Source organism: Medicago sativa, chromosome 3 (genome assembly GCF_051527215.1).
Source record: "Medicago sativa cultivar Bolivia chromosome 3, Bolivia_mono, whole genome shotgun sequence".
Lineage (NCBI taxonomy): Eukaryota > Viridiplantae > Streptophyta > Magnoliopsida > Fabales > Fabaceae > Medicago > Medicago sativa.
The window spans coordinates 76,150,245-76,175,090 of record NC_140751.1 but is presented as its reverse complement, the minus strand read 5'-3'; the positions used below and the strand labels follow the sequence as shown (position 1 = coordinate 76,175,090).

The 24,846-nt window shown below is 34.5% G+C and overlaps 2 protein-coding genes and 1 long non-coding RNA gene across 4 annotated transcripts; all 3 read left to right on the top strand.

Annotated features, from left to right (window-relative positions):
- The first annotated feature begins 4,037 nt into the window (after nucleotides 1–4,037).
- On the top strand, nucleotides 4,038–6,496 carry LOC146940284 (uncharacterized). Of its 2 annotated transcripts, none has more exons than XR_015031961.1 (6): nucleotides 4,038–4,224; nucleotides 4,333–4,513; nucleotides 4,622–4,812; nucleotides 4,896–5,068; nucleotides 5,268–5,486; nucleotides 5,979–6,496. It is a non-coding gene; the product is annotated as an uncharacterized LOC146940284 (long non-coding RNA). The 2 variants fall into 2 exon arrangements; XR_015031960.1 differs by having other exon boundaries at nucleotides 4,330–4,513.
- A 603-nt stretch (nucleotides 6,497–7,099) lies between these two features.
- Nucleotides 7,100–10,095, top strand: LOC146940283 (uncharacterized). Its single transcript, XM_085749864.1, has 2 exons — nucleotides 7,100–7,103; nucleotides 8,450–10,095. Exons 1-2 carry the CDS (start codon nucleotides 7,100–7,102, stop codon nucleotides 10,093–10,095), a joined length of 1,650 nt encoding a protein of 549 aa, XP_085605990.1.
- Nucleotides 10,096–15,094: 4,999 nt separating this feature from the next.
- On the top strand, nucleotides 15,095–19,619 carry LOC146940282 (uncharacterized). Its single transcript, XM_085753966.1, has 6 exons — nucleotides 15,095–15,327; nucleotides 15,937–16,076; nucleotides 16,423–16,503; nucleotides 16,629–16,822; nucleotides 17,621–18,795; nucleotides 19,433–19,619. Exons 1-5 carry the CDS (start codon nucleotides 15,105–15,107, stop codon nucleotides 17,727–17,729), a joined length of 747 nt encoding a protein of 248 aa, XP_085610092.1. The 5' UTR covers nucleotides 15,095–15,104; the 3' UTR covers nucleotides 17,730–18,795; nucleotides 19,433–19,619.
- Nucleotides 19,620–24,846: the final 5,227 nt, after the last annotated feature.

Sequence of the window (24,846 nt, the reverse complement as noted above, 5' to 3'; positions counted from 1 at the left end):
TCTAACAACTTAAACTTTCTTAACTAGTGTCACTATTCTTCCTATATTAGTCATATACTTCATCTTATATTATCAATAATATCACATACATCATCACATATCATCATTAGTAAACATGTAGCATCATATCATAAATCACATAGCATCATACCATAAATCACATAGCATCTTATCATAAATCACATAGCATCTTATCATAAACAACTTCATAATCAATCATCATAAGCAACTTCGTAATCAATCATCATACACATCATAATCATTCATCATCTTAAGCATCATAATCATTCATAAAGCACTTCATTAATAGCTCATGAACTTGACATCTTAACATCTTAACATCTCGATAACTTGACATCTTAACAACTTGACCTGACAATGCATCTAGACTCGACTATGCAACTCTTAACGTCTTAAACCATCTTTGATCATCATGAAAATGCAAATGCATGTGGTACCATTTTAGGGCATAAGCCCTCATCATCGTGGTTGAGCATAAATATACTCCTAGGGCATAAGCCCTCATCGTCGTGGTTGAGCAAAAGCTCCATCGTCGTGGTTGAGCAAAAAGCTCCATCGTCGTGGTTGAGCAAAAGCTCCATCGTCGTGGTTGAGCAAAAGCTCCAGGGCATGAGCCCTCATCTTTAAATGAGTATGCATGGACTCAACATTTTACGTCTTAGAAACTTTATGAACATCTATGACATCCTAACATCTTGATATCTTGACAACATAACATCTTAACAACTTGATGACTTCATAACGACTCGACGACTTAACAACTCTTATCATCTTAACGTCTTAACATCTTAACATCTTGACAACATATGGATCACATAAATAATTCATGTCATATCATAATATAACAATATCAAATGATAATAAACAACATCTTAAAACATCATATTCATCAATCATAAACAACTTCATATAACATCGTATTTAAACATCGACAATAATTCACTATGTATCTTTGTAAAAACATAATAAATTATCCACAACATATTTTCATGTCAAACCAAAGCTACTGGAAAGATATCACAAATATCAACAACTTTCATGTTTAGAACAAAGATCAATTCAAAACAGAAACATATGAACAAAACGCAAAAACATGAAACAGAGAATGTTGTCACCGTACAATTTCGCTAAGACCTTCCTGTAGTATTTTAATCATAACTCAAAGACCAAACATCATTTTCACGTCAAACCAAAGCCACTAGAAAGCTAACAAAATTATCTAAAACTTTAATGTTTATGCCTAAGACCAATTCTGTACTGATCAATACCAGTTTTTATTTTAAATTCGGAAAAGTTGTGCTGAAAGTCCATAAAAATTCACTGTGACCTACGTGCAGTAATTTGACCATAACTCAAGTTCTATAAATCTTATTGACGTGAGACCAAAGGCATTAGAAAGCTAACATCCATACCTACAACTTTCGTGTTTACACCTAAACCCAGTTCGGAACTTAAACTTGTCAAACTGAGACAATAAAAACGTGTTTTGCACATTGACAGCAAAATCGCAGTTCAGCTGCGATTTCGCTTTGGGGAAATCTTTTCCACTTCTTATTCGATCCAATACTCTCCAAACTTGATCCTAATCATTACTCTATGATTGCCCTATCATTAGAACACTAATTATTTATCAACTTACTGTATGCAAATTCAAAGGGTTCTCAAATCTATTAACAACCTATTACAATTATTAAACCCTAATTCTTAAACTCACCAACATCTCATCCAATTTCATGGTTTTAACCTCAAAACTACATCCAATAATCATCCTATGGGTTATCTAAGGACTGTATACAATTTCTACATCAATTCAACAAGTTTTCATCATCAAATCTCTCTCAAAACCCTAATTCTCAAATTCTCACAAACTTTCCCCAACTTGTTAGATGCAATCTAATGATTTAACAACTTAATATTAATGCAAGATAGTCTCACCCTCACCTTAGATTAATTCCTGAATCAGCGGCAGCGTTCTTCTTTCCTAAGGTCTTCTCCTGTTCTTTTCTCTCCTCTTCTTTCTTGTTCTCCTCTTTTCCAAAAAGCGGTTTCCGGTAAACTCTTTCTAACCTAAGCTTCTCTATTTATAATACTAAACGCTCTTCCTAAATCTATTTTGGCCCAACAACTTATTCTTCTTTCTATTCTAACCCCCTTCTTATTTCTCTTACACCTCAAAACTACTATATTCCTCATAATCTTATTTATTTCTAAATTAAATATATCTCTCCCCCACTTAATAATAATAATACACCAATAACAAATATATCTCTAACAAATAACAAATATATTTCTACACCAAATAACAAATATATCTATAACAAATAACAAATATATTTCTACACCAAATAACAATTATATTATGCAAGTAAATACCAACATATAACATAAGAAAATATCACATAAATCATGTAAATCATACCAATCATATAAATATATTCTAAAACTAATTAAAATAATTAAATAAAAAGGAGGGCGTTACATGACCACCTGGATTTTGTAATTTATGCGTAGCAGAACTTTATGCTGAAGTATTGTTTTTAGTTTTTGCTAGATTTTGTCTCCTTTTCATAAATTCCTTGATTGATTTATAACCGCATGTTCAAATTGTTATAATTTATAAAATTGAATGTCCTTGCTTAGCTGCTAATGAAATTGAACGAAAATTTTATGTATCAACTTGATATAGGGCACTTGTCTTGTCCTGATCTTAATTAAAAAGATGAGCATGAAGCGACCAATATAGTCAAAAACTATGGGGGAAAAAAATCAGACATTTCTAAACATTTAAAGCAGGCATAGTACTTGGTTATAATTGAAATATGACATGTTAATGACTGCTTCATTGTTCCTATCTTGTGACTGCATGTCATGAAAATTTAGTTGACGACGCAATCAGGATGGTGAAGAATTTAAGCTTCAAAATCTTGCGAAAGGTATCTGTTACTTATCTTGTGTCTATCTGAACTTAATATCATTGTTACTCATTCATTGTTCTCTACATTTAATAAAAATATTGTTTCTTGTGGTAATGAAAATTATGTACTTAATGGTGTTATCATAGATTTCCAGATTATTGTACTTTATATCACATTTCTCAATTATTTGTGGATCTACATGATATCACAGAGAGTTTATTCAGTGGGAAATTATCAATAGTGTCTAAATTCTATTTATGATGACATTACATATAAGAAACAAGACGTTTATGTTCCTGCTCTTCGGTTTTTTATTTCTCTAATATTCTTTCCGTTTTAAGGTTACTTTGAAAGATGCAACAGGTTTGTGTAGATGATAATATGATTTTATTCTCTTATTCTCCCTAATTTGTTCTTCCAAAATAGCTTATATTTATTGACTTGAGATACAACTCAGATGGTTTCTCCAAATCTTGTGATATAAGTCTAGCTTTTCATTAACCTATTATTGTTATAGTTATTATTATATTGATATTTATAATTTAATGGATTACGTAGAAAGAGTTTTACTCAATATCAGTATTGTCTTTCTAAATATGAAAACTTTCATTCCAAATTTTGAATTTTATAAGAAACTGAGGGGATTTTATTTTTCCAAATTTATTTTGTGAGAATAAAATTATTTTTTGTAAGTGTGAGAAGAATGCAAAGAATAATCAAAAGAATAAGAAGATGAGGCGATGGTGGGTGGTAAATGGTGAAGATGACGAATGATGACAACAACAATCACTTTTATTATGGTAATTGTTTTTCTTTCAATTTGAGTTTGAACCATGACTTTTCTTATCCCTCAGCCTTTTCAGTTTCTGATTTTCCGCAAGAAACATAATGCTTTTGCTCAATGATGCCAAAAATTTTGGTTACCTCATTGAAAATTGTTTAACCTAATGATGCCAAAATTCAGTGTCAATGACGTAATTGTGTTATTTGTCTGCTACTCCATATTTGACCAAAAATTTAGTGAAAATTGTTCAAGTTCCAAGTGTTCTTCATCTGGGAGGTTTTTTATGTATATAATTTTGTAGCTACCTCTTACTCGATTGTAACCCGTCAAACCAAAACATCTTTTCATTTTTTCACACCTTGTTGCAAAAGAAAAAGGTTGCTTGTGAGAGTGATTGTTTGTGAGTGAATAAGGATGACAGACTGCACAAAAGAAAATGTGAGCTATTCTTCTTCAACAATGGAACTTGAACTTTCTGATGTAAATGAAGGCATAAGGCAAAAGGTATCTGTAACTTGTGATTTAATTGTAACATAGCTCGGTTCCAACGTAGTCTTTTTTATTCTTATCTAACATTATGTTGACAAAACAATGTATCTCTCTAAATAGCAGATAAGGAATCTGCGGAAAAACGGCGTCTCAAATGTTGATTGGGCATTACATGACATGAAAGACGCTTCCTGGGAAAACAACAAACAAGAACCAATGTCTTATTCAATTTTCAACCATTTAGGGACAAGAAATATGATTCCTTAGACGTTGTTGTTGCAAATGACATTTCCATTGCAAAAAGGTATGACCTTTTCTCCATCTGCTTGATATCCAGCACCCCCATATACTTCAACTTACTGTTTAGGCGGTGGATTCTTCTGTTGACTATCAGATCTTTTTGCACCACCAGGTCCATCAGCTCTCCTCTTCCAATCTGAGGCAAGTTCATTCTTAGGGGAATCATGCCCTTCCTCCACAAAGTAAATCATCACTAAGGTTTCCCCTTCTCCCTGGAAAAGGGAGCTATGGCAAGAAGTGTGTTGTTATGGAAAACCTTTTCTTTTGTTGAGTTAGCTAAAAAAAGACAATCATCAGTATGATGTAAGTTCCACTTTCAATGGTGTGTAGTTATTTCTTACTATTTATCCTTATATTTATACTAATTGATAATGTTCTTGTGCTAGAAATAAATTGCTGATGCTGATGCATTTTGAACATAACAAAAGATACTCCAGTGTTCAATCAAGTTTATTTGGATGAAGTTTCTCTATCGGTAGTAAAATGCCCCGTATGCTATTTTGACATTGAAGTTTCCGTGCTTTAGGACAGTTCAAAATATTATGATGCAATTACTATGGTATGACCTCCTGGATTTTGTAATTTATGCTTAGCAGAACTTTATGCTGAAGGTATCTGTTACTTATCTTGTGATTTATGTGCTTTAATTATAATATAGATAAGTTTCTGCATAGGGAGTATTTGATTCTTACATAATTTAATTCATTATGTTGATATAAATATGTATACTTACTTTCTACTTGCTGATTTGGAACTAGCGGAAAAACACCATCTCAAATTTTGATTGGGCATTACATGGCAAGAAAGATGCTTTCTGGGGAAACAACAAACATGAACCAATGTCTGATTCAATTTTTGCCACCATTTACAAACAATGGATATGTTCCAAGGTCTGATGATTTTCTTTCACATGAAGAAGATATTATCAGCAATGCTTCAGACATTACCATTATAGGATACATTTCCATTGCAAAAAGGTATGGTCCTTTTTCTATCTATATGCTGGTTTGAAAAATTAAACATAAATCAATAACTTCATTTTTTCGATATTAAAAAAAAAATAATTAACATATTTTTCCCTTTGCTGTCTTTGCTTATTTCTTGTTCTTGGATATGTTGCAAATATAAACAAAGCTCATAAGTGAATTAGTCTATCTGAAACCATGTTTGGTTTTGATTTTTTTCTAATTGTTGCAACAGGGTTGATATGCATATTCTGTTTCTATTAGCATGAGTTTATAACAAACTAAGGTATTGTTTTTGACAAGAAAGAAACCACCATGATAGTAACAGCAAAATAACCAAAAACCAACTAGTATGAATATTCAATTTTGTTGTTTCACTTTCTTTGGAAGAAGATACACTATTCAAATGGCACACTTATGTTTTCATTTAATGGAAGATATAAAAATTAGTAATCCATTATTTCAACCCAAAACAAACTATCATCTTTGATTTTATGGTGACAGTTGAAAATTGACTCAATATTGATGTTGAAGTTCTCAATATTGTGGCACAATTTGGTTCAGTAATTTGGAGGTTTTGGTTCACAAAAAATCGTGACACGATTGGCAAATATCGTGGCGGGATTTTGTATCAGGTTCACAATACTATGTACGATCTCCAAATTGTGGCGCATTCCAGGAAAATACATTGCAATTTGTGAACAAAGTTTTCATTCTTCAATTTTTTTGAGTGTCTTCAACAGAGAGAATCTTAGGAAAACTTAAGGAGAAAACTTTAGAGTTAAGTTTCTTTGGGTGAGGTTTTTGGGATTGGGAATACTTCACAAACACCTTTGGTTGTGAGATCTCATTAAAGAAATAATCAAAAAGCTTTATGTATTGTTTCCTCTTTGTATCACTGATTTCGTAATGGATTATAGAGTTGCTCTCTTCCCTATATGTAGGATAAATTTTTCCGAACTAGGTAAACAAATATTGGTGTGTTGTTTTTCTTTTCCTTCTTATCTTGGTTGCTTTGGTTATGTTTATGGTGTTGTTTCACACTTAGATCTAGGTATGTTTGTCGTTGATGTTGCTTGAAACTACTTTGCTCATTGATTATCCTTCCTTTGCCCCGCCCATCTAAAATTTGTTGGTGTGATTTTATTGTTCGAATTCACAATAGTGACGAAAACTAATTATGATTAAAAAAATTGAATTATTTTAGAAACAAAACTAATTTTGAATGTCAATAATACATATTTCAACTGACAATATCGATAATGTTAAGTTGAACACTTTCATATGAGTTCGAGCTTGAGACCTCATAGTTTTGTTTGTAAATTTCATGTGGTGATTGCCACTCTAAAAAAAAAACTAATTTTGAGAAGCAAGACTATTTTACTTCGAAAATATCAATCACTCAAATAATGATCGAGAAAAGGGGATGTTGGAGTAAATTACATTGACAAAAATGTGCTAATGTAATTTCGATAACTAATCAACATTACAGTCTAAGTGAAACTGGATCCAAGTCGCTTATATAATGTCTTAATCAACTAAATTTTTTAAGGGAAGATTGTCCATCAACAAAATCAGTAAAGATTTCACATTAATAATATGGATAGATATTAGTTAAAAAAAACATGGGTAAAAATATGTTTTGAAATTCCGATAGCTAAATAAAACAAGTTTGAAGAAAATCAGATAATTGTAAACGGGTCGAGGCTTGAGAGAGGTAGGGTATTATTTTTCCAAAGTTGCCATTGAAAAGAGGATATTAATTTATTCAGTCAAAAAAAGGTTTATTAAATATATATGTTTTATTATATTTATTTTTGAGAGACATATTTTTTACATAAAATTAATCGAAAATTATTCAAAATATTTTTTATTCAAAATAAAAAAATTTAAAAATGTAAAATTATATTTTGAGGGTATTATATTTTTTATTATATTATTTATTACTTAAAAATGTAAAATTATTCAAAATAAATTTTTAGAAAAATGATTAATATATATAATTATTATTTTATTATTATTGTAGACGTGCGTGTCTATTTCTTCTCTTTTTCTTTCTTTCATCTTTTCCTTTCACATGTCTTCAAAAACTATGGCTATGGTTTTAATTATTTGATTAATATAAAAGAACAATATTCTAAATGTAATTTTTTGAAGGAAGAGTTAAGTTGAAACAAACAACATTTACATAAAACCTTAATGTTCGTTCACTTTACATATTATATATACTAGCGGAAAAATACATTGATGGTCAAAAGTATTTGGACATTTTCTTTGGACACATTCACTAACTTGAGAAAAGTTAGAAAGAGAAAAGAATAAAATAATATATATATATATATATATATATATATATATATATATATATTCTAAAAATAATTGAAAATTATAAGTATTTTTGTGTGAATTAAAACTATGCCATTAAATATTTGTAACAATCCAAAACTTCTTCTATCGTCAACTCTCATTTCCCCCTTTGTTTTCTCTTTTGATTTTCCACTTCTTTTATTTTTTATTTTCTCTTTAAAGACAATGTCTATGACTATCATCAATATTATAATAATGTTATTAATGTTCTTCAAATTTACAAGTGATATATACCAAAAGTTGCAATTTATAATAAAAAAAATAGAAACTACAAAATTTTATACAATTATTTTAAAACAAATTAGTTATTTGACAAATAAAATAGATAAGAATTATAAAGTAAATCATTTTTAAAAGACAAAATGTCAACACCAAAATTTGAGAGGAAATTTTGGTCAGAAGTATTAAGACTCACATTTAGATATAAACACAAAAAATATATCACTCAATTATTCTATAAATATTTTTTTTTCTATTTGCTCTGAAGATTTTGTTCAAATACTTACGATGAATTATGATTTTACAAAATTTGATTATTTCTTATAAGAAAATATTAACAAATGTCTTTAGACAAATTTTTAAAGAATTAAAAAAAATAGCATGAAAAGTTGTGAATAGAAATGTCAATGTAGAACTTAGCAAGGACGGAGGTAGAGATGGAGGTGTGAAGTATGACGTAGGTAGGAGGAACGAGGGAGAAAAAAATAGGGGAAATAAGGAAGGAAAAAAATCGAGGGAGTTGGAAGAGAAAGTGGATGAGAGAGGGGATAGTAGGAAGTTGGTGTTAGAAAAGGTGAAGGTGGCAGCCATCCGGAGTGAGTTAGAGAGGGAGAGGGAGAAGGTTTTTAAGGTGGGGGATGTTGAATGTGGTGGAAGGAAGGAGGTGAAGACGACGAAGGAGGAAGTTAACAAGTTGAAGGTGGAAGAGGTGCAGGAGGAGGGGAGGCCGAAGGTTGGTGAGGGGGAAGGAAATGAATCCATATGTGGTAATATTGCTTCAGATGCGGCTCGAGAATATTTACCGTTTCATGATGATGTAATTTGGGCAAGCAAGAGTATTTTGGCCAAAATTAAGGATGGTATGTGTTTTTCTGTTATACAACAATCTTTGTTAGATGCTGGCTTTGTGGATTTCAAGTTAATATCCTTGGGAGGGGATAATGTTTTATTACATCCGTGTGTGGAAGGTGATGTTACAGAAGTATTTAATTCAGCAGCAGGGTTATTGGGTAATTTTCTATGTGACTTCCGACCTTGGACGAAGGACACTAATGTGCAGTATGAGAGGGGTGCATGGGTCAGATGCTATGGGGTGCCACTACATGCATGGAATGACATTTTTTTCCTAGAATTGGCTTCAACTCGAGGAAGACTACTCAAAATAGATGATGCAACTGTGAATAAGGACAAATTGGATTTTGCTCGTTTCTTGATAGCTACTTCTGAATTGAAAGAATTAAATTATGTTGCTCATTTTTTGATTGAAGGGAGAGTGTACCCTATTCGTTTTATTGAAGATTTAGAGTTTGGGTTTGCTGAAGATGCATGTTTAGTTGAGTTTGAGGATGACAACAAATCACAATGTTCAGCCCCAGGTTGTATGCAACAGGATGAGCCTTTAATTGATGCTCTTGTTCATCAAATACAAGAGGATTTTGTTAAACATTCTAATGAAGTTAAAGGTGCAGCTGAACCCGATACCATTCAGTTAAATCAAAGAAAGGTGGAGCAAGGTGTTGTTAAGGAAATTTCGGTTTCTTCTCCCATGAATCATATGGCCGAGTGTGCACCAGTGAAGGGTGTGGAAGGGATTGTCAAAGGGGTCAAGAATAAGTGCGTTTCTAAAAGAAACAAGGCGGCACCGTCGGTAACTGGATTGAAAAAAATTGCAAGACTTTCAGAAGCCGACAGAAATATGTTGATCAGGTCCTTGAAAAAAGCTAAAAGTGTAAAAAAAAAATCAGTGAAGGGTAAGTCTTCTAAATCCTCTTCCAATATTTCTTCTTCCAAGAAAAATGTGGTTTCCTTGTCAGCGGGATCAGGTCCTTCAGGTAAAACTAAAGATTGGGAGAACTGGGAGATACTTCATGGGAATGCAAAGGTAGTGGAGGAAGATATTTTAGAGGTGGGAGAAAGTATTGGTGTCCGGTGTAGTAACAGTTTTCAGGTTCTATCTAGGGGGGGTGTTCGTGGAGGGTCAGAAGGAAGTGGGGAGGGGAGGGTGAAGGGGGTGAGGAAGGTGAGGGTGGTTTAGGGGGTTTCGGAGCCGTGTGGAGGGGTGTGGGGTGTTGGTGGTTTTTATGAAGATATTATCTGTTAATATTAGGGGGTTAGGGGCGCCAGAGAAGAGGAGGGAGATTAATAGGTTGGTTGTTGAGAGGAAGCCGACAGTGTTATGTATACAAGAATCGAAGTTGGAGGTTGTTGATGAGTTTTTGTGTCGCTCTTTGTGGGGGTCGGCCCCTATGGCATTTTCTTTTAAACCTTCTGTTGGTGCGTCTGGTGGTATTATTACAGTGTGGGATCCTTCTGTGTTGGATGTTTGGTTCACGGTAAATATTGCAAATTGCTTGATGATCAAAGGGACGTTTATTAAAAATACTGAAGTGTTTTGTTTGGCAAATATTTATGCTCCTTGTGATAATAGGGGGCGACAGGTTTTGTTTGACGCTGTCTCTAATTTGATTCAGTTACACGATGATGTTGTTTGGTGTGTGCTTGGTGATTTTAATGCCGTTCGATCTACTGCCGAAAGAAGAGGCCGAACTGAATATACCTTTGATACTGACTATGCTCCTCTTAATCAGTTCATTGACGATAATTTTCTCATTGATTTACCTTTATGTGGGCGCAATTTTACCTGGTATAGAGGAGATGGTGTTTCGATGAGTCGTTTAGATCGGTTTTTATTATCAGAATCTTGGACGACTTTATTTCCTAATTGTATTCAAGTTGCTCTTCCTAGAGGATTGTCGGACCATTGTCCTATTCTGTTAACCATTGATGAGGAAAATTGGGGACCTAAACCTCTTCGAATGCTCAAATGTTGGGCGGATATACCGGGGTATGGTGACTATGTTAAAGAAAGTTGGCAGTCGATTCATGTGCAAGGCTGGAGTGGTTTTATTCTGAAAGAAAAGCTCAAAAAATTGAAAGAAAGGTTGCGGAATTGGCACTTGACTCATACTCTTAACATTGATAGTAAGATTCAAGGTGCGAAGGTTAGGTTGGCCGCTTTGGATGCTATTGGTGAGAGTAACTCCTTGAGTGATGAGGAATTGACTGAAATTCACATGCTTTCGGCTGACATCAAGGCTTTTTCGAAACTTCAAGCTAGCATGCAGTGGCAGAAATCAAGGGTTGACTGGTTGAAGGAGGGCGACGCTAATTCTAAGTTTTTTCATGGTATCATGTCTTCCAGAAGGAGGATGAATTCAATTATTTTTTTGGTGTCCGATGGTGTTACTATTGAAGGTGTGGAACCTGTGCGCCATTTGATATTTCAACACTTTCAAAATCACTTCAAGAGGAACATTCAGCCGCGGCCAGATATAGGGGGATTGATCTTCAAATCTTTGTCAGTATCGGATGGGGCAGATCTCATCAAACCCTTTTGTTTGGAAGAAATTAAAGCAGCAGTGTGTGACTGTGATAGTTATAAATGTCCCGGCCCAGATGGTATTAATTTGGGTTTTTTCAAGGACTTTTGGGAGATTTTGAAGATTGATTTATTGAATTTTTTTTGCGGAATTTTATCACCATGGTAAGTTAACTAAAGGTCTTAATTCCACTTTTATAGCTTTGATTCCAAAAGTTGAAAGCCCTCAACGGGTGGCTGAGTTTCGTCCTATAGCTTTGGTGAGTAGTGTTTATAAAATTTTATCCAAAGTATTAGCCAATCGCTTGAGAAATGTGGTGGGGAATGTTGTGTCGACTTCTCAGTCTGCTTTTATAAACGGTAGACAGATTCTGGATGGGATTTTGATAGCAAATGAATTAGTAGATGATGCGAAGTGTCATAATAAAGAGTTACTTATGTTCAAGGTGGATTTTGAAAAAGCGTATGATTCCGTGGATTGGAGATACTTAGATGAGGTGATGGCCAAGATGAACTTTCCGTATTTGTGGCGCTCTTGGATTATGGAGTGTGTTACAACGGCTACAGCATCAGTGTTAGTTAATGGCTGCCCGACTGATGAGTTCCACTTTGAGAGAGGCCTCCGTCAAGGGGATCCACTTTCTCCTTTTTTGTTCCTGTTAGCTGCTGAAGGTCTTAATTTGATGATGTCAGCGGTTGTTACTAATGGTTTGTTTACGCCTTATAATGTTGGGGCGCAGGAGTCTGTGCCAGTGTCCCATCTTCAGTTCGCTGACGACACACTACTGATTGGTGTTAAGTCTTGGGCTAATGTTCGGGCAATGAAGGCTGTTCTCTTGTTATTTGAAACTGTTTCAGGCCTGAAAGTTAATTTTCACAAAAGTATGTTGTTCGGAGTGAATATCAATGAGTCTTGGCTTCATGAGGCAGCGGTGGTAATGCATTGTAGGCATGGTCGGATACCTTTCATTTATTTAGGATTGCCTATTGGTGGGGATTCTCGTAAACTGCAATTTTGGTATCCGTTGGTTGAGAGAATTCGTCGGCGGTTATCCGGGTGGAAGTGTAAAAATTTATCTTTGGGTGGTCGGTTGGTTTTGCTAAAGTCTGTTCTGTCGTCCATTCCAGTTTATTTCCTTTCTTTCTTCAAAGCTCCCTCAGGTATCATTTCTACCCTTGACTCTATTTTTATTAATTTCTTTTGGGGAGGGGGTGAGGATTTTAGGAAAATTTCTTGGATTAAATGGGACAATATTTGTTTGAAAAAAGAGAATGGAGGTTTGGGGGTGAAAAGGTTGCGGGAGTTCAATATTTCTTTATTGGGGAAATGGGTGTGGAGGGTGTTGGAGGAAAGGGAGAGTTTGTGGAACGTGGTTTTGCGAGCGAAGTACGGAGAGGTTGGAGGGAGGGTGCGGTTTTGTGAGGGAGTTGGGTCTATTTGGTGGCGTCAGCTAAACAATATTAGAGCTGGTGTGGGTATGGCGGAAGCTACGTGGTTGGTTGATAACATAGTTAGGAAGGTAGGAGATGGGTGCACCACCATGTTTTGGGAGGATACTTGGTTGTTAGATGTTCCGTTAGCTGTGTCTTTTTCTAGACTCTTTGAGTTGTCGGAACATAAAGAGGTTTCGGTGAGGGAGATGTTTTTGTTAGGTTGGGGGGCGGATGGGGGAGCTTGGAGGTGGAGGCGGAGACTATTTGCTTGGGCGGAAGAGTTGGTGGGGGAGTGTGTGGAGAGGTTGGCTAACTTTGTTTTGCAGGTAGACACATCAGATAGGTGGGTGTGGAGACTACACTCGTCACAAATCTATACGGTGCATTCAGCTTACTCTTTTCTAACATCGGTGGACAGCAACATCACTGTAGAGTTTAATCAATTTTTATGGCTTAAAGAGGTTCCCTTAAAGGTTAACATTTTTGTTTGGCGTCTCTTTCTAAATAGACTTGCTACAAAGGACAATCTTCGCAAGAGGAATGTTCTTGAGGTCAACAATACTTTGTGTGCGGCCTTGTGTGGTAAGGAGGAGGAAAGGGACCATTTGTTTTTTCAATGTGACTATTATGGTCGGCTATGGCTCTTGATATCGAATTGGCTTGGTTTTGATACGGTGTTTCACGGTAATCTAAATATGCATGCTAATCAGTTTTGTGCTCTTGGAGGTTTCTCAAAGAACTCTTTAACAACGTTTACTATTATTTGGATTTCGGTCTTATTTGTTATATGGAAAGATCGCAACAGGAGAATTTTCCAAAACCGTATTGATCAACTTGAAGCTCTACTTGAAAGGGTTAAACTTCAAACGTTTTGGTGGTTGAAAGCAAACTTCATCACATTCGCTTTTGACTATCCCTATTGGAGACAAAACCCCTTATGTTGTTTACAGACTATCTTGTAATGTCTGTTTTTGTTTATGATTTTTGGCTGCTTTAGCCTTACTGTATTGTAATTAACTTTCTTCAGTTCCCTTCGGCACACCTTGTGCTTTAGGGACTGATTGTTTCTTAATATAATTTCTCTTAGTTTCTTCAAAAAAAAAAAAAAAAAAAAAAGAACTTAGCAAGGACTGCCTTGATTTGATGGGGAATTTTTTCCGACGGAGATGGAGAAGAAATTTAGTAAATTTTAAAGGGTATTAGGGTGAGTTTCAAAAGAGTTCTTTGAATGAGTTTTTTTTTTTTACTCAATTTAGTCCCTGGAATGTATGTGTAACAAGTAGCCACTGTAGTCTCTCAATGCATTGAAATTTTGAAATAATCCTTGATTATGCATGCACTATGTTCGTCAAAATAGTTCATTACGTTAAAATGATTCGTTAATAGTGTTATCTTAGTCGCTCAATATACTTACTTATTGTCATATTAGTCTTTATAATTATTTATTTAATGTCATATCAGTCCCTGTATGAAAGCAGTTAATGTTAATATCGAGAGACTATTCTAACGAAGACTATTTTAACTAACGAAGTGAATATCGAAAGACTATTTTGAAATTTTGACATCAACCTATTGTCATGGACAAAAATTTAAGTTTAAAAATTTAAGTTTCAAAAGAACTCTTATGAAAAACAAAACGATGAAGAAGTGGTGATGAGTGGTGCATGGTGAATGGTGATGGCTACAAGTAACTTCAAAGCTTTCCACTCTTCTTCACTTCAATCACTCTACAAGTAACTTTCTTCGGTTTTCTGCTTTTTCAATTTCTTGATTTTCCGCGCCAGGAAAATCAAAACAAAACAAAAACCTTTTAATTTTGGTTAGCTCAATGAACAGTGTTTAGCCTAATGAAGCCAAAATTTCTTATTATCATTTGTCTCAAGTTAATAAATTTCAAAATTATTATTTGACCAATGAATGTGTTCCAATTGCCATTCATCTGTACAATTTACCGTTTCCTTTGAAGAGAGTACTATTTCACATAGACGTTCTTAGCTTCAAGGATGATCACAAATTCTTAGCTTTATTTTAATTACAATATTCAGTTTATGGAAAATTATAATTTAATACAGTATTTGCAATAATTGTTTTCCATTTGTGCTTATCACAATTTACACACAAATCTCACAAAGAGAATTTGTTGTATATAAATAAGTAGCTACCTCATAAACCATCTAAAGAAAAAGAAAAAATAAAAAGCTTTACACTGAGTTAGTGAGTTGTGAGTGACAATGACGATTGAAAACAAAAACATTGTGAGCTCTTCTTCACCAACTACTACAGAAGAATTGCCTCAAAGTTTTCCTGCTTCTAACAATCTGGATTCGATCGAGCTTTATCTTTCCAATATCAATGAAGGCATGTTCATACCAAGGATCAGAACTCGCCCTGGCCGAGAAGACTATTTTAATGGGAATCAAGTTGATAATGACAGTACCTCTGAGGATGGAAAAGGTTTTTTCTTTTTAATTTGATTTTTTTAATCTGTGTGTGTGTGAAAAAATGAGTTCTTTTGCTTAACAGTAGCATAACATAAGTAGAAAAAAAAAAATAGGTTCTGTTTGATCTATGAATGCTATTGTGTTTGGTTCTCTTAACTGAACATTGGATAATTTGCTGAATAGAATGATTGATCATATGTCAAGTCTTTAATTTAGGTGTAAATTTTATTGTCTTACTGCTTATTGATTTCATGTGCCATGAAGGTTTGTTGTAAATTTGGATGGTAGAGAAAGGAGGAAAAGGGAGGTGAAAATTTGAATCTTGTCCTTGTTGTGAATTCTCTAAGCTGATCGAGATTATCAATAAAGCTTCTAAACGTAATCCTTTTAAAAAAAATATTGCAAAAACAAGTTTTCCCCTAATTAAGAGAATTTTTTATGATTTCACTCACACAAATTTTCCCCTAATTGCAAAAACATGTTTCTCAGATTTAGCACCATTATTTTTTGTTGCTTATTGGTATTTTATGAGCTTGTGCATCTGTATCAGTGTATGTCATGCAAAATGTAGTTCTTTTGCTAGAAATAAGTTGCTGATGCTGATCCATTTTAAACCTAACAGAAGGTGATTCAATTTCCAATCCTATTGATCTTCATAGTGATTCTCCATGTGCTATAAAATGTCCCACTTGCACTTTTGAGATTGAAGTTTCTGCACTGTGTGACCGTTCGGAAGATCAGACATATGACTCATATACTATGGTACAACGTACTGGATTTTATAATTTATGTTCATAAAAACTTATTGATAAAGTATTTTCCATTTTTTTAGATTTGGTTTGATAGATTTGATAACAGGACTAATGACTTGTTTTTATAAATTGATGTCTTTGCTTAGCTTCTAATGAAATTGGACAAAAAAAAAATTATAGCAGCTTGATATAGTGCACTGTCCTGATCTTAACAAAAAGATGAGCATAAAGCAACCATTTTAGTTAAAAACTAAGGAAAAAAAATGAAAGAAGACTTTTTAAACATTTAACGCAGGTATACTTAGTTATAATTGAAATTTGATATCTGAATGATTGCTACACTGTTCCAATATCAGAATTGTCCTGTATGTGATGAAAGCTTAGGGGAGGATGCATTCAGGATGGTGCAGAACTCAAGCTTTCCAACCTCGCCAAAGGTATCTGTTGCTTATCTTGTGATGTATGTGCTTTAACTGTAACATAGCTCAGTTTCAGTGTAGTATTTGATTCTTATCTAAATCAATTCATTATGGTGATATAACAATGTAAGCTTTCTACATAGGGCATTTGGAGGCCGCGGGAAAACTCCGATGTTGATTGGGAATTGCTTGACAAGAGAGATACCATCACTAATGCAGATGTTCCATCTCAGGACAATGCATATGTTCCAAGCTCCGATGATTTTTTCTCAGATGAAGATACCATCAGTAATGCCTCAGACGCTGCTGTTAAAACTGGCATTTCCAGCGGAATAAGGTATGATCCTTTTCTTGGATATGTTATAAATATCAACTATACTTACGAGTGAAAATTTCTATCTGAATTTAATAACAGTGTAGCACATCTCTACAGATAATAAAATTATTGTTTCTTGTGGTATTGAAAATTATGTACCTGATGGTGTTACCATTGATTTCCAAATTATTGTACTTTTTAGTACATTTCTCAATTATCTGTGGATCTACAAGATATCGCTGAGAGTTTATTCAGTGACAGATTATCTATAGGGTCTTCATTCAATTTATGATGAGACGTTACATATAATTAACAAGACCATTATATTCCCGCTTTTCACATTTTTATTTCTCTAAGATTATTTCCGTTTTAAGGCTGATAAAGGAGGTGTGAGTAGATGATAATATGATATAATTCCGATCTTCTCTATAATGTAGTGAGAGGTTTACTAAGTAACTTATCATTATTGTCTTTCTGAATATGTAAACTTTTATTCCAAACCAACCTTGAGTTTTGTAGAGTTGTGTGACACCCCCTTTTATCGCCAGAATTACTTGACTTTGATCAATATCTTCCTGTGATATGGTTCACAATCACATTCTCTCGAGAAGTAAATCTGTATTCTACGTCTCTTTGTATATGTTTGTTTAATTACTTGTAAACGTGGAGTAATATCTGAATTTTGAAGTGGTACCATGAAGTACATTCCAAACATCTATGTATTAAATATTTGTTGAAGTAGTTTAAGTTCTTTATACACATTTTTAAACTATGCTTTAATTTTTTTTTCAAATTTTACCGATGGTTTTCTGTATGCAGCTTTGAGAAAGATGCACCAGATACCGGCGATGAACAAGATGTTCAAGAGAGAAATGACAGGGCTGCATTTGCTCAGGAGCTGCTCATTTCAGCTTTATTCATAGATTAATTGAATTGATACATAGTCGTTGCGAGGAACTGCTTAATTATATCTTCAGAGAGCCTTGATGCTTGTAACATCAAGCATTGAGTTTTATTCTGGTGCATGAATTATTAATATAGGATAACAACATATCTTTAGCATATTGGATAGCTAGCAAATTGGATGGTTGGTTGGCTTTATTTTGTGGCAATGTGGTTACTGAACAATTTAGTTACATTTATTTATTTAAAAGTTTTATGTTTTACTTTTCTTTATTATCACCATGTTGTGATATGCATATTTTCATGGAATGTTTCAAAATTTGAATTGGAAATCGAATCGTAGAGACTTCTTAGTCATGATTCGTTAACCAGCCTATTTCATGATCAACAGACGACTCATATGCAATGGTATGACCTCCTGGATTTTATAATTTATGTTCAGAAAAACTCGTTGATAAAGTATTTTTCTTTTTTTTCAAATTTGGTTAGATAGATTTGATAACTGGACTCATTGAAGTTCTGCACTATGTGAAATTGAATAAAAAAATTATATAGCAGCTTGATATAGATCATTGTCCGGATCTTAATAGAAAGAATGGCATGAAGCAACCATTTTAGTTAAAAACTATTGAAAAAATGAATAGGACATTTCTAAACATTTAACACAGGTATACGTAGTTGCAACTTAAATTTGATATCTGAATGACTGCTTCACTGCTCCTATATCAGATTTGTCCTGTGTGCCATGAGAATTCAGGGGAGGAGAAAATCAGGATGGTGCAGAGTTCAAGCTTCCCAACTTTGCGAAAGCTATCTACTGCTTATCTTGTGATTTATATGATTTAAATGTAACATTAGCTCACTTTCAGGGTAGGTGTATTTTATTCTTATGTAATTCAATTCGTTGTGTTAACATATCGATGTACACTTTCTACATGGCGCATTTGAAACTCGTGGACAAACGGTGTCTCCGATGCGGATTGGGCATTGCATGACAAGAAAGATACCACAAGTAATTTTTTCTTAGATGAAAATACCATCAGTAACGGCTCAGACGTTACCGATGCAAATTGCATTTCCATTGGATAAAGGTATGATCCTGCTGTTTGATATGTTATAAATATCAACTATGCTCATGAGTTAAAATGTCTATCTGAAGTTAATATCATTGTAACTCATTCACTGTTATCTACATTCATTAAAAATATTGCTTCTTGTGGTCTAGAAAATTATGCACCTGATGGTGTTATCATAGATTTCCAAATTATTGTACTTTATAGTACATTTCTCAATTATCTGTCGATCTACAAGATATCACTGAGAGTTTATTCAGTGGAAGATTATCAATAATTTCTAAATTTAATTCGTGATGATACATTACATATAAGAAACAAGACAGATATATTCCCACTTTTCGGAATTTTATTTCTCTAATATTCTTTTTGTTTTAAGGTTACTTTGTAAGATACGGAAGGTGTGTGTATATGATATCATATTCTCGGAAAATCAAAGGAACACTTAACAATACATTTACTCAGTAATCTATCATATTGTCTTTCTCAAAATGAAAACTTTCATTCCAAACGATGAATAAATTTTATTGCTAGAATTACTTTGACTGTTAATGTGGTGTGGCAGTGGTTAAATTATTCCTTTGATATGGTTTACAATTCCATTCTCTCGAGAAGTAAATCTACAATATTTTTCTCTTTGGTTTTATGTTTGCAGCTCTGGCGGAGCAGCAGTATCGGACACCGGCCATAAAGAGGATGTTCGAGAGAAGTAACAAGGCTGCATTTGCTCAAGATCTGTTTATGTCAGCTTTATTATCGGAATAATTAATAGGACAATTAGTCAATACATTGTGAGGAATTGCTTAATTACATCTTGAGTTAGCTTTGTGTCTAGTAGAAATTACAGCATTGGCTTTTATTCTGATGCATGAGTTATTATTATTATAAGATAATAATAAATATTTTGCATATTGGATAGTTAGCAAATTGGATGGCTTGCTCTATTTTGTGGCCATGTGTTACTGAACAATTTAATGACATTTATATACAAGTTTATGTTTTAAATTTTCTTTCATATCAGTATGATTTGCAATTGCATACATTCAGGGAAATGTTTTGAAATTTGAATTGGAAATCGAATCGGCAAGACTTCTTGGTTTTGGTTACTTTACATATTGCAACAGGGTGGAAATGGAAATGGTGAGCAACAATACTCACAGTCTATTGAATCACCAAAGTAAAATCTATGATGGTAGTTTTACGAATGATCGATTTCATATGAAACTAAGATTTCAACGAGAGAAACCATGATAGAAATCGAAAAATAATCGAAAGCTAACTGGTATGAATATTCAATTCAGCTGTTTCACTTTCTTTGATAAGAAAAATAATCAAAATGGCACACTCCTTTTTTAATACTCCTTTCCCAACTTATTCAATTCAGCCACTTCTCTGATGTTTTCATTCCAATCACTTCCCTTTTCTCAACTACGGTGCTTTTCTTCCCATCTATTCTTCATTTTCGCTTCATTTTCTTCTTTCCCTCTTCCCTTTAAGCTTCAACTATGCATTTTGAGTTTCTACCTCTACCTCGTTACCTGTCAAACCAAAAAAAGCTTTTCAGTTTTTTACACCTTGTAGTCACAGAGAGTGATTATTGAGTGAGTGACAATGACGAATTGCAAATAGGAAAAACACGATATTTTTATGAAGGCCATAAGAAAAATATGAATTGCGCGCGAGAAATCAATAGGGTGGGAGAAGGAGTCTTTTTTTATTGATATGGGCTCAAATTGTGATCCAAGCCCAAGATTGTGAATAGAATTTGCCCAGATGATGATCAAAGCCCAATATTATGATTGGTAAGGCCACTTTTGTAACAAGACACATGTACATGGTGCATGTGACACAAGTAGCCTTTTTCATGTAAGGCAAAGTGGACAGTTGCATGCATTGACAAGTTGCAAGATGCATGAGATACAAGTGACATGTTGCACACTTGGTTGTTTTGCATGGAAGACAAATGGCTGGTTGCATGTATGGAGCTATGGTTTACCTCTCCTATAAATAGCAAGTTCATTTGCACAATTTCATTCATCCCATCAAGTAACAACAACAACAACAACTGGAGCTTGTTGAGAGTGAGAGAAAATATAGAGGAAATATATGTTTTCTATCTTGTGCACAAATAAATAAGACTGCAATTTATTTATTTGTTTTTTGTACTGCTCTTTTTGTTTTCTTGTGCAAAAAGGAGTTGCTGAGCTAGAAATAACTTCTTGATGCTGATTCATTTCGAACCTAACGCAAGATACTTCAGCGTTCAATCAATTCGATTGTAACTAAATCATTTTGAACCTATCTGTCAGCCATCAAAGGTAGAGAAATTAAACTAGGAGCAAAATTAAAAATAACGATTGTGCAGAATTCAAGCTTCCCAATCTTGCAAAAGGTATCTGTAACTTGTCTTGCAATATCTATGTAAATTAACTGTAACATAGATCAGTTTCAGTGTAGTATTTGATTCTTGTCTAACTCAATTCAATATGTTGATATAACGATGCATAATTTATATATAGCAGATTTGGAACCTGCGGAAAAATGGCATCTTGGGGACAATTTGTAATAACAACGCTTTCCTTGAAGAACGGCATGTTGAAGAAAAATACACATTTTCTTCATCTAAACGTTGTTATTACAAAAGACATTTCCCTTTTCTAATGTTGGTTTTTTATAATTTCACTTTATATTTGTTGTTTGATCTGTTTACTTTGGCTACGTTTCTGGTGTTTGATTTTTGTTAAGGAGGTTGGGCTCTGCACGATGGACGCGACAACTATGGCGGTGAATGTGATGGTTATGGTGGTTGGGAAGATGAATTTGCCTCAGATCCTATTCAAATTCAGACATTTCTGGTGGGAGGATGAACTTGCCTATGACTAAGGATCAGGTGGAGGAAACACCGAAACTTGATAGGGTGCTGATTGAGTTGAGGTAGCTTGGTACACCTCTGGTGTTGGTTACCTCTCTGGGCCGCCATATGAAGGAAATACATCATGGCCACCTCCAGCACCTGCACCACCACTATATCCATCTCGGCCACCACCAAATCCACGGTCTCCTTGCTGAGATGACCCTCCTCAACCCCAACAGTATGGAAGGCCTACTGAGTATCAAGAAAGGGGAAGGGGAAGCCCTCCTCAACCCCCATCATTAGATATTCAAGTGGTCTACAATACTGTTGTTGGGGTTGAGGAGGGCCTTCTCAGCAAGGAGACTGTGGATATGGTAGTGGCCGAGGTGGATACGGTGGTGGTGCAGGTGTTGGCGGTGGCCATGTTGTAGTTTCTTCATACGGCGGCAGACCGGTGTAACCAACACCAGTGCTGTACCAAGCTACCTCAACTCAATCAGCACCCTATCAAGATTTGGTGTCTCCTCCACCTGCTCCCCAATCTGAGGCAAGTTCATTTCCCAGCCACAAGAGGTGTCTGAAGTTGAACAGGATCTGGGACAAATGACATTTCATTCTTGAGACTCATTCCCCTCCTCCACAAAGTAAATCATCGCTGATGTTTCCCTTTCGCTCTGGAAAGGGAAGCTATGGCAAGATATGTGTTGACAGTGGCGGAGCCAGGAAAAAAATCTCGGGTGGGCCATAAACAGCGATGGAGCTTAATTTTCTTATAAGGACCTTCATCAGTATGATGTAAGTTCCACTTTGAATGATTTGTATAATTACTCTTTATCCTTTTAATTATACTTACCGCTAGTATTTCTGCTCTTGGTCGCGTAGGTAACAATTACTCCAGAAGCGAATTCTAGAGGTGTGAATTTTGCAAGTATGGAGCAGTTTGTGAGGTTGTAGGTTGTATCATGATTCATACTTGCGAAACAGACTTCCCTCTTATGATGGCTATAAGTAGCTTATACTACAAGCCCGCTTCCTTTTATTTTAAGGACTTTAGAATCACCCTACAAACTGATGGGGAATATCGTTAAAGCCTCTAAACCTTACCCTTTTAAACAAAAAATTGTAAAACAAATTTTCCCCAAATTTAGAGAATTTGTAATGATTTAAATCACACAAATAAAGGAAAGGAAGAGGTCTTTAGCACCAATTTTTTATTGCTGGTAATTTGTGAGTTTGTGCATCTGTATGCATCAGTGTAAGACATATTTATTTTCCTGTACTGCTCTTTTATTTTAAGAGCTGCTTTGTATGCCATGTAAAATGCCTCAGAAGATACCGTTGCAAAAGGCATTCCATTGGAGAAAGATATGATCCTATTCTTGGATATGTTATAAATATCAACTATACTCATGAGTGAAAATGACTATCTGAATTTAATATCATTGTTACTCATTCATTGTTCTCTACATTTAATAAAAATATTGTTTCTTGTTGTATGGAAAATCATGTACCTAATGGTGTTACCATAGATTTCCAAATTATTGTACTTTATAATACATTTGTCAATTATTTGTGGATCTACATGATATCACTGAGAGTTTATTCAGTGGGAGATTATCAATAGTGTCTAAATCCTATTCATGATGACATTACATATAAGAAACATGACGTTTATGTTCCCACTCTTCGGTTTTTTATTTCTCTAATATTCTTTCCATTTTAAAATTACTTTGAAAGATACAGCAGGTTTGTGTAGATGATTATATGATATCATTCTTTTATTCTCCCTAACTTGTTCTTCCAAAATTATATCTTAAATTTGATCAAGGGAGTCACAAAGTGTATGCCAGTAGATACACTCACTTTTCAATTTTCCAGTGTTGCAATAGGTGGAAATGGAAATGGTATTGGTGAGCAACAATGCCAAACAGGAATTAATTCCGTCAACTACTTTCAGTGTGTGGTTTCGTCGGTTGTTTGACTTAGCTGAGAACAAAACCATTATTGTGGCTAATTTGTTCTCTCTTGATCTGGAGCAGGGAGGGGAGGGGTGGAGATGACGCCGTAGGTTGTGGGCGTGGGAGGAGGAGTTGTTACAGGAGTGTAGGGTTTTACTGCTTGATCTCTCTTTGTTTCCAAATGTTTTAGATACATATGTGTGGCTTCCAGACCCTCCTGAGGGTTATTCAATCTGAGGTGCTTATGAGTTACTAACATCATGTGATACTCCCCTTGTAGATTCGGCAATGGATTTAATATGGCATCATCAGGTTCCTCTGAAGGTCTCAGTTTTTGCTTGGCGGCTCCTTCGTGATCGATTACCTACGGAATCAAATTTGACGGTTCGAGGGATTATTCCTACAGATGCGACTTCTTGTGTTTCAGGCTGCAGACATATTGAAACGGCTCAACATCATTTTTTATCTTGTTAAACTTTTGCTTCGTTATGGCAGCAGGTGCACGATTGGATTGGATTCGTGGGGGTGGATTCTCATAATATTTTCGATCATTTGGTGCAGTTTACACATATGACAGGTGGTGGTAGAGCTAAGCATTCGTTTTTGCAACTAATATGGCTTCTTTGTACCTGGGTTGTGTGGAACGAACGAAACACCCGTCTGTTTAATAATGTTGTAACTATAATTCCCCGGTTACTGGACAAGGTTAAATTGTTATCTTTAGGTTGGCTGAAAGCTAAAAAAGCCTTGTTTGTTTTTGGCACTCAGAGGTGGTGGTCAAGCCCTTTAGCTTGTTTGGGCATTGGCTAACTACTTATGCTTTTTCTTTTTCGATACTGACTAATCTTGTATATTTGTAGTAGTATCCTAGGCGCACCTTGTGCTTTGGAACTACTATTGTTGTGGTAATATAATTTCATTTTGGCTTGTTAAAAAAAAAAGAATAATGAAGTTGATAAGAAACTATGATTTTGATTTTGACAAGAAAAAAACCATTATAGAAATTGGAAAATAACCAAAAACTAACTGGTATGAAAATTCAATTTGGTTGTTTCTCTTTCTTTGGTAAGAAATATTAACCTAATGGGACACTTCAACGCCAAACAAACTTTCATTTTTTATTAAAAGGGTTTTCGATCATTTTAGGAACAAAATTTTGATTAGATGTAACCAAGCAATTGAACTCAATTAATTAATGATCGTCACTATGACAAAATATTCAAGAGAATCAATTTCTACGTGGAACAATTTTTTGTA

Excerpts from the sequence above, each read along its gene's own strand:
- LOC146940282 (XM_085753966.1), top strand. The coding sequence starts at position 15,105 with ATGACGATTGAAAACAAAAACATTGTGAGCTCTTCTTCACCAACTACT. Across the intron at positions 15,328-15,936 it reads TACCTCTGAGGATGGAAAAG|AAGGTGATTCAATTTCCAAT; the intron begins GTTTTTTCTTTT and ends TAAACCTAACAG. Across the intron at positions 16,823-17,620 it reads GGCATTTCCAGCGGAATAAG|CTTTGAGAAAGATGCACCAG; the intron begins GTATGATCCTTT and ends TTCTGTATGCAG.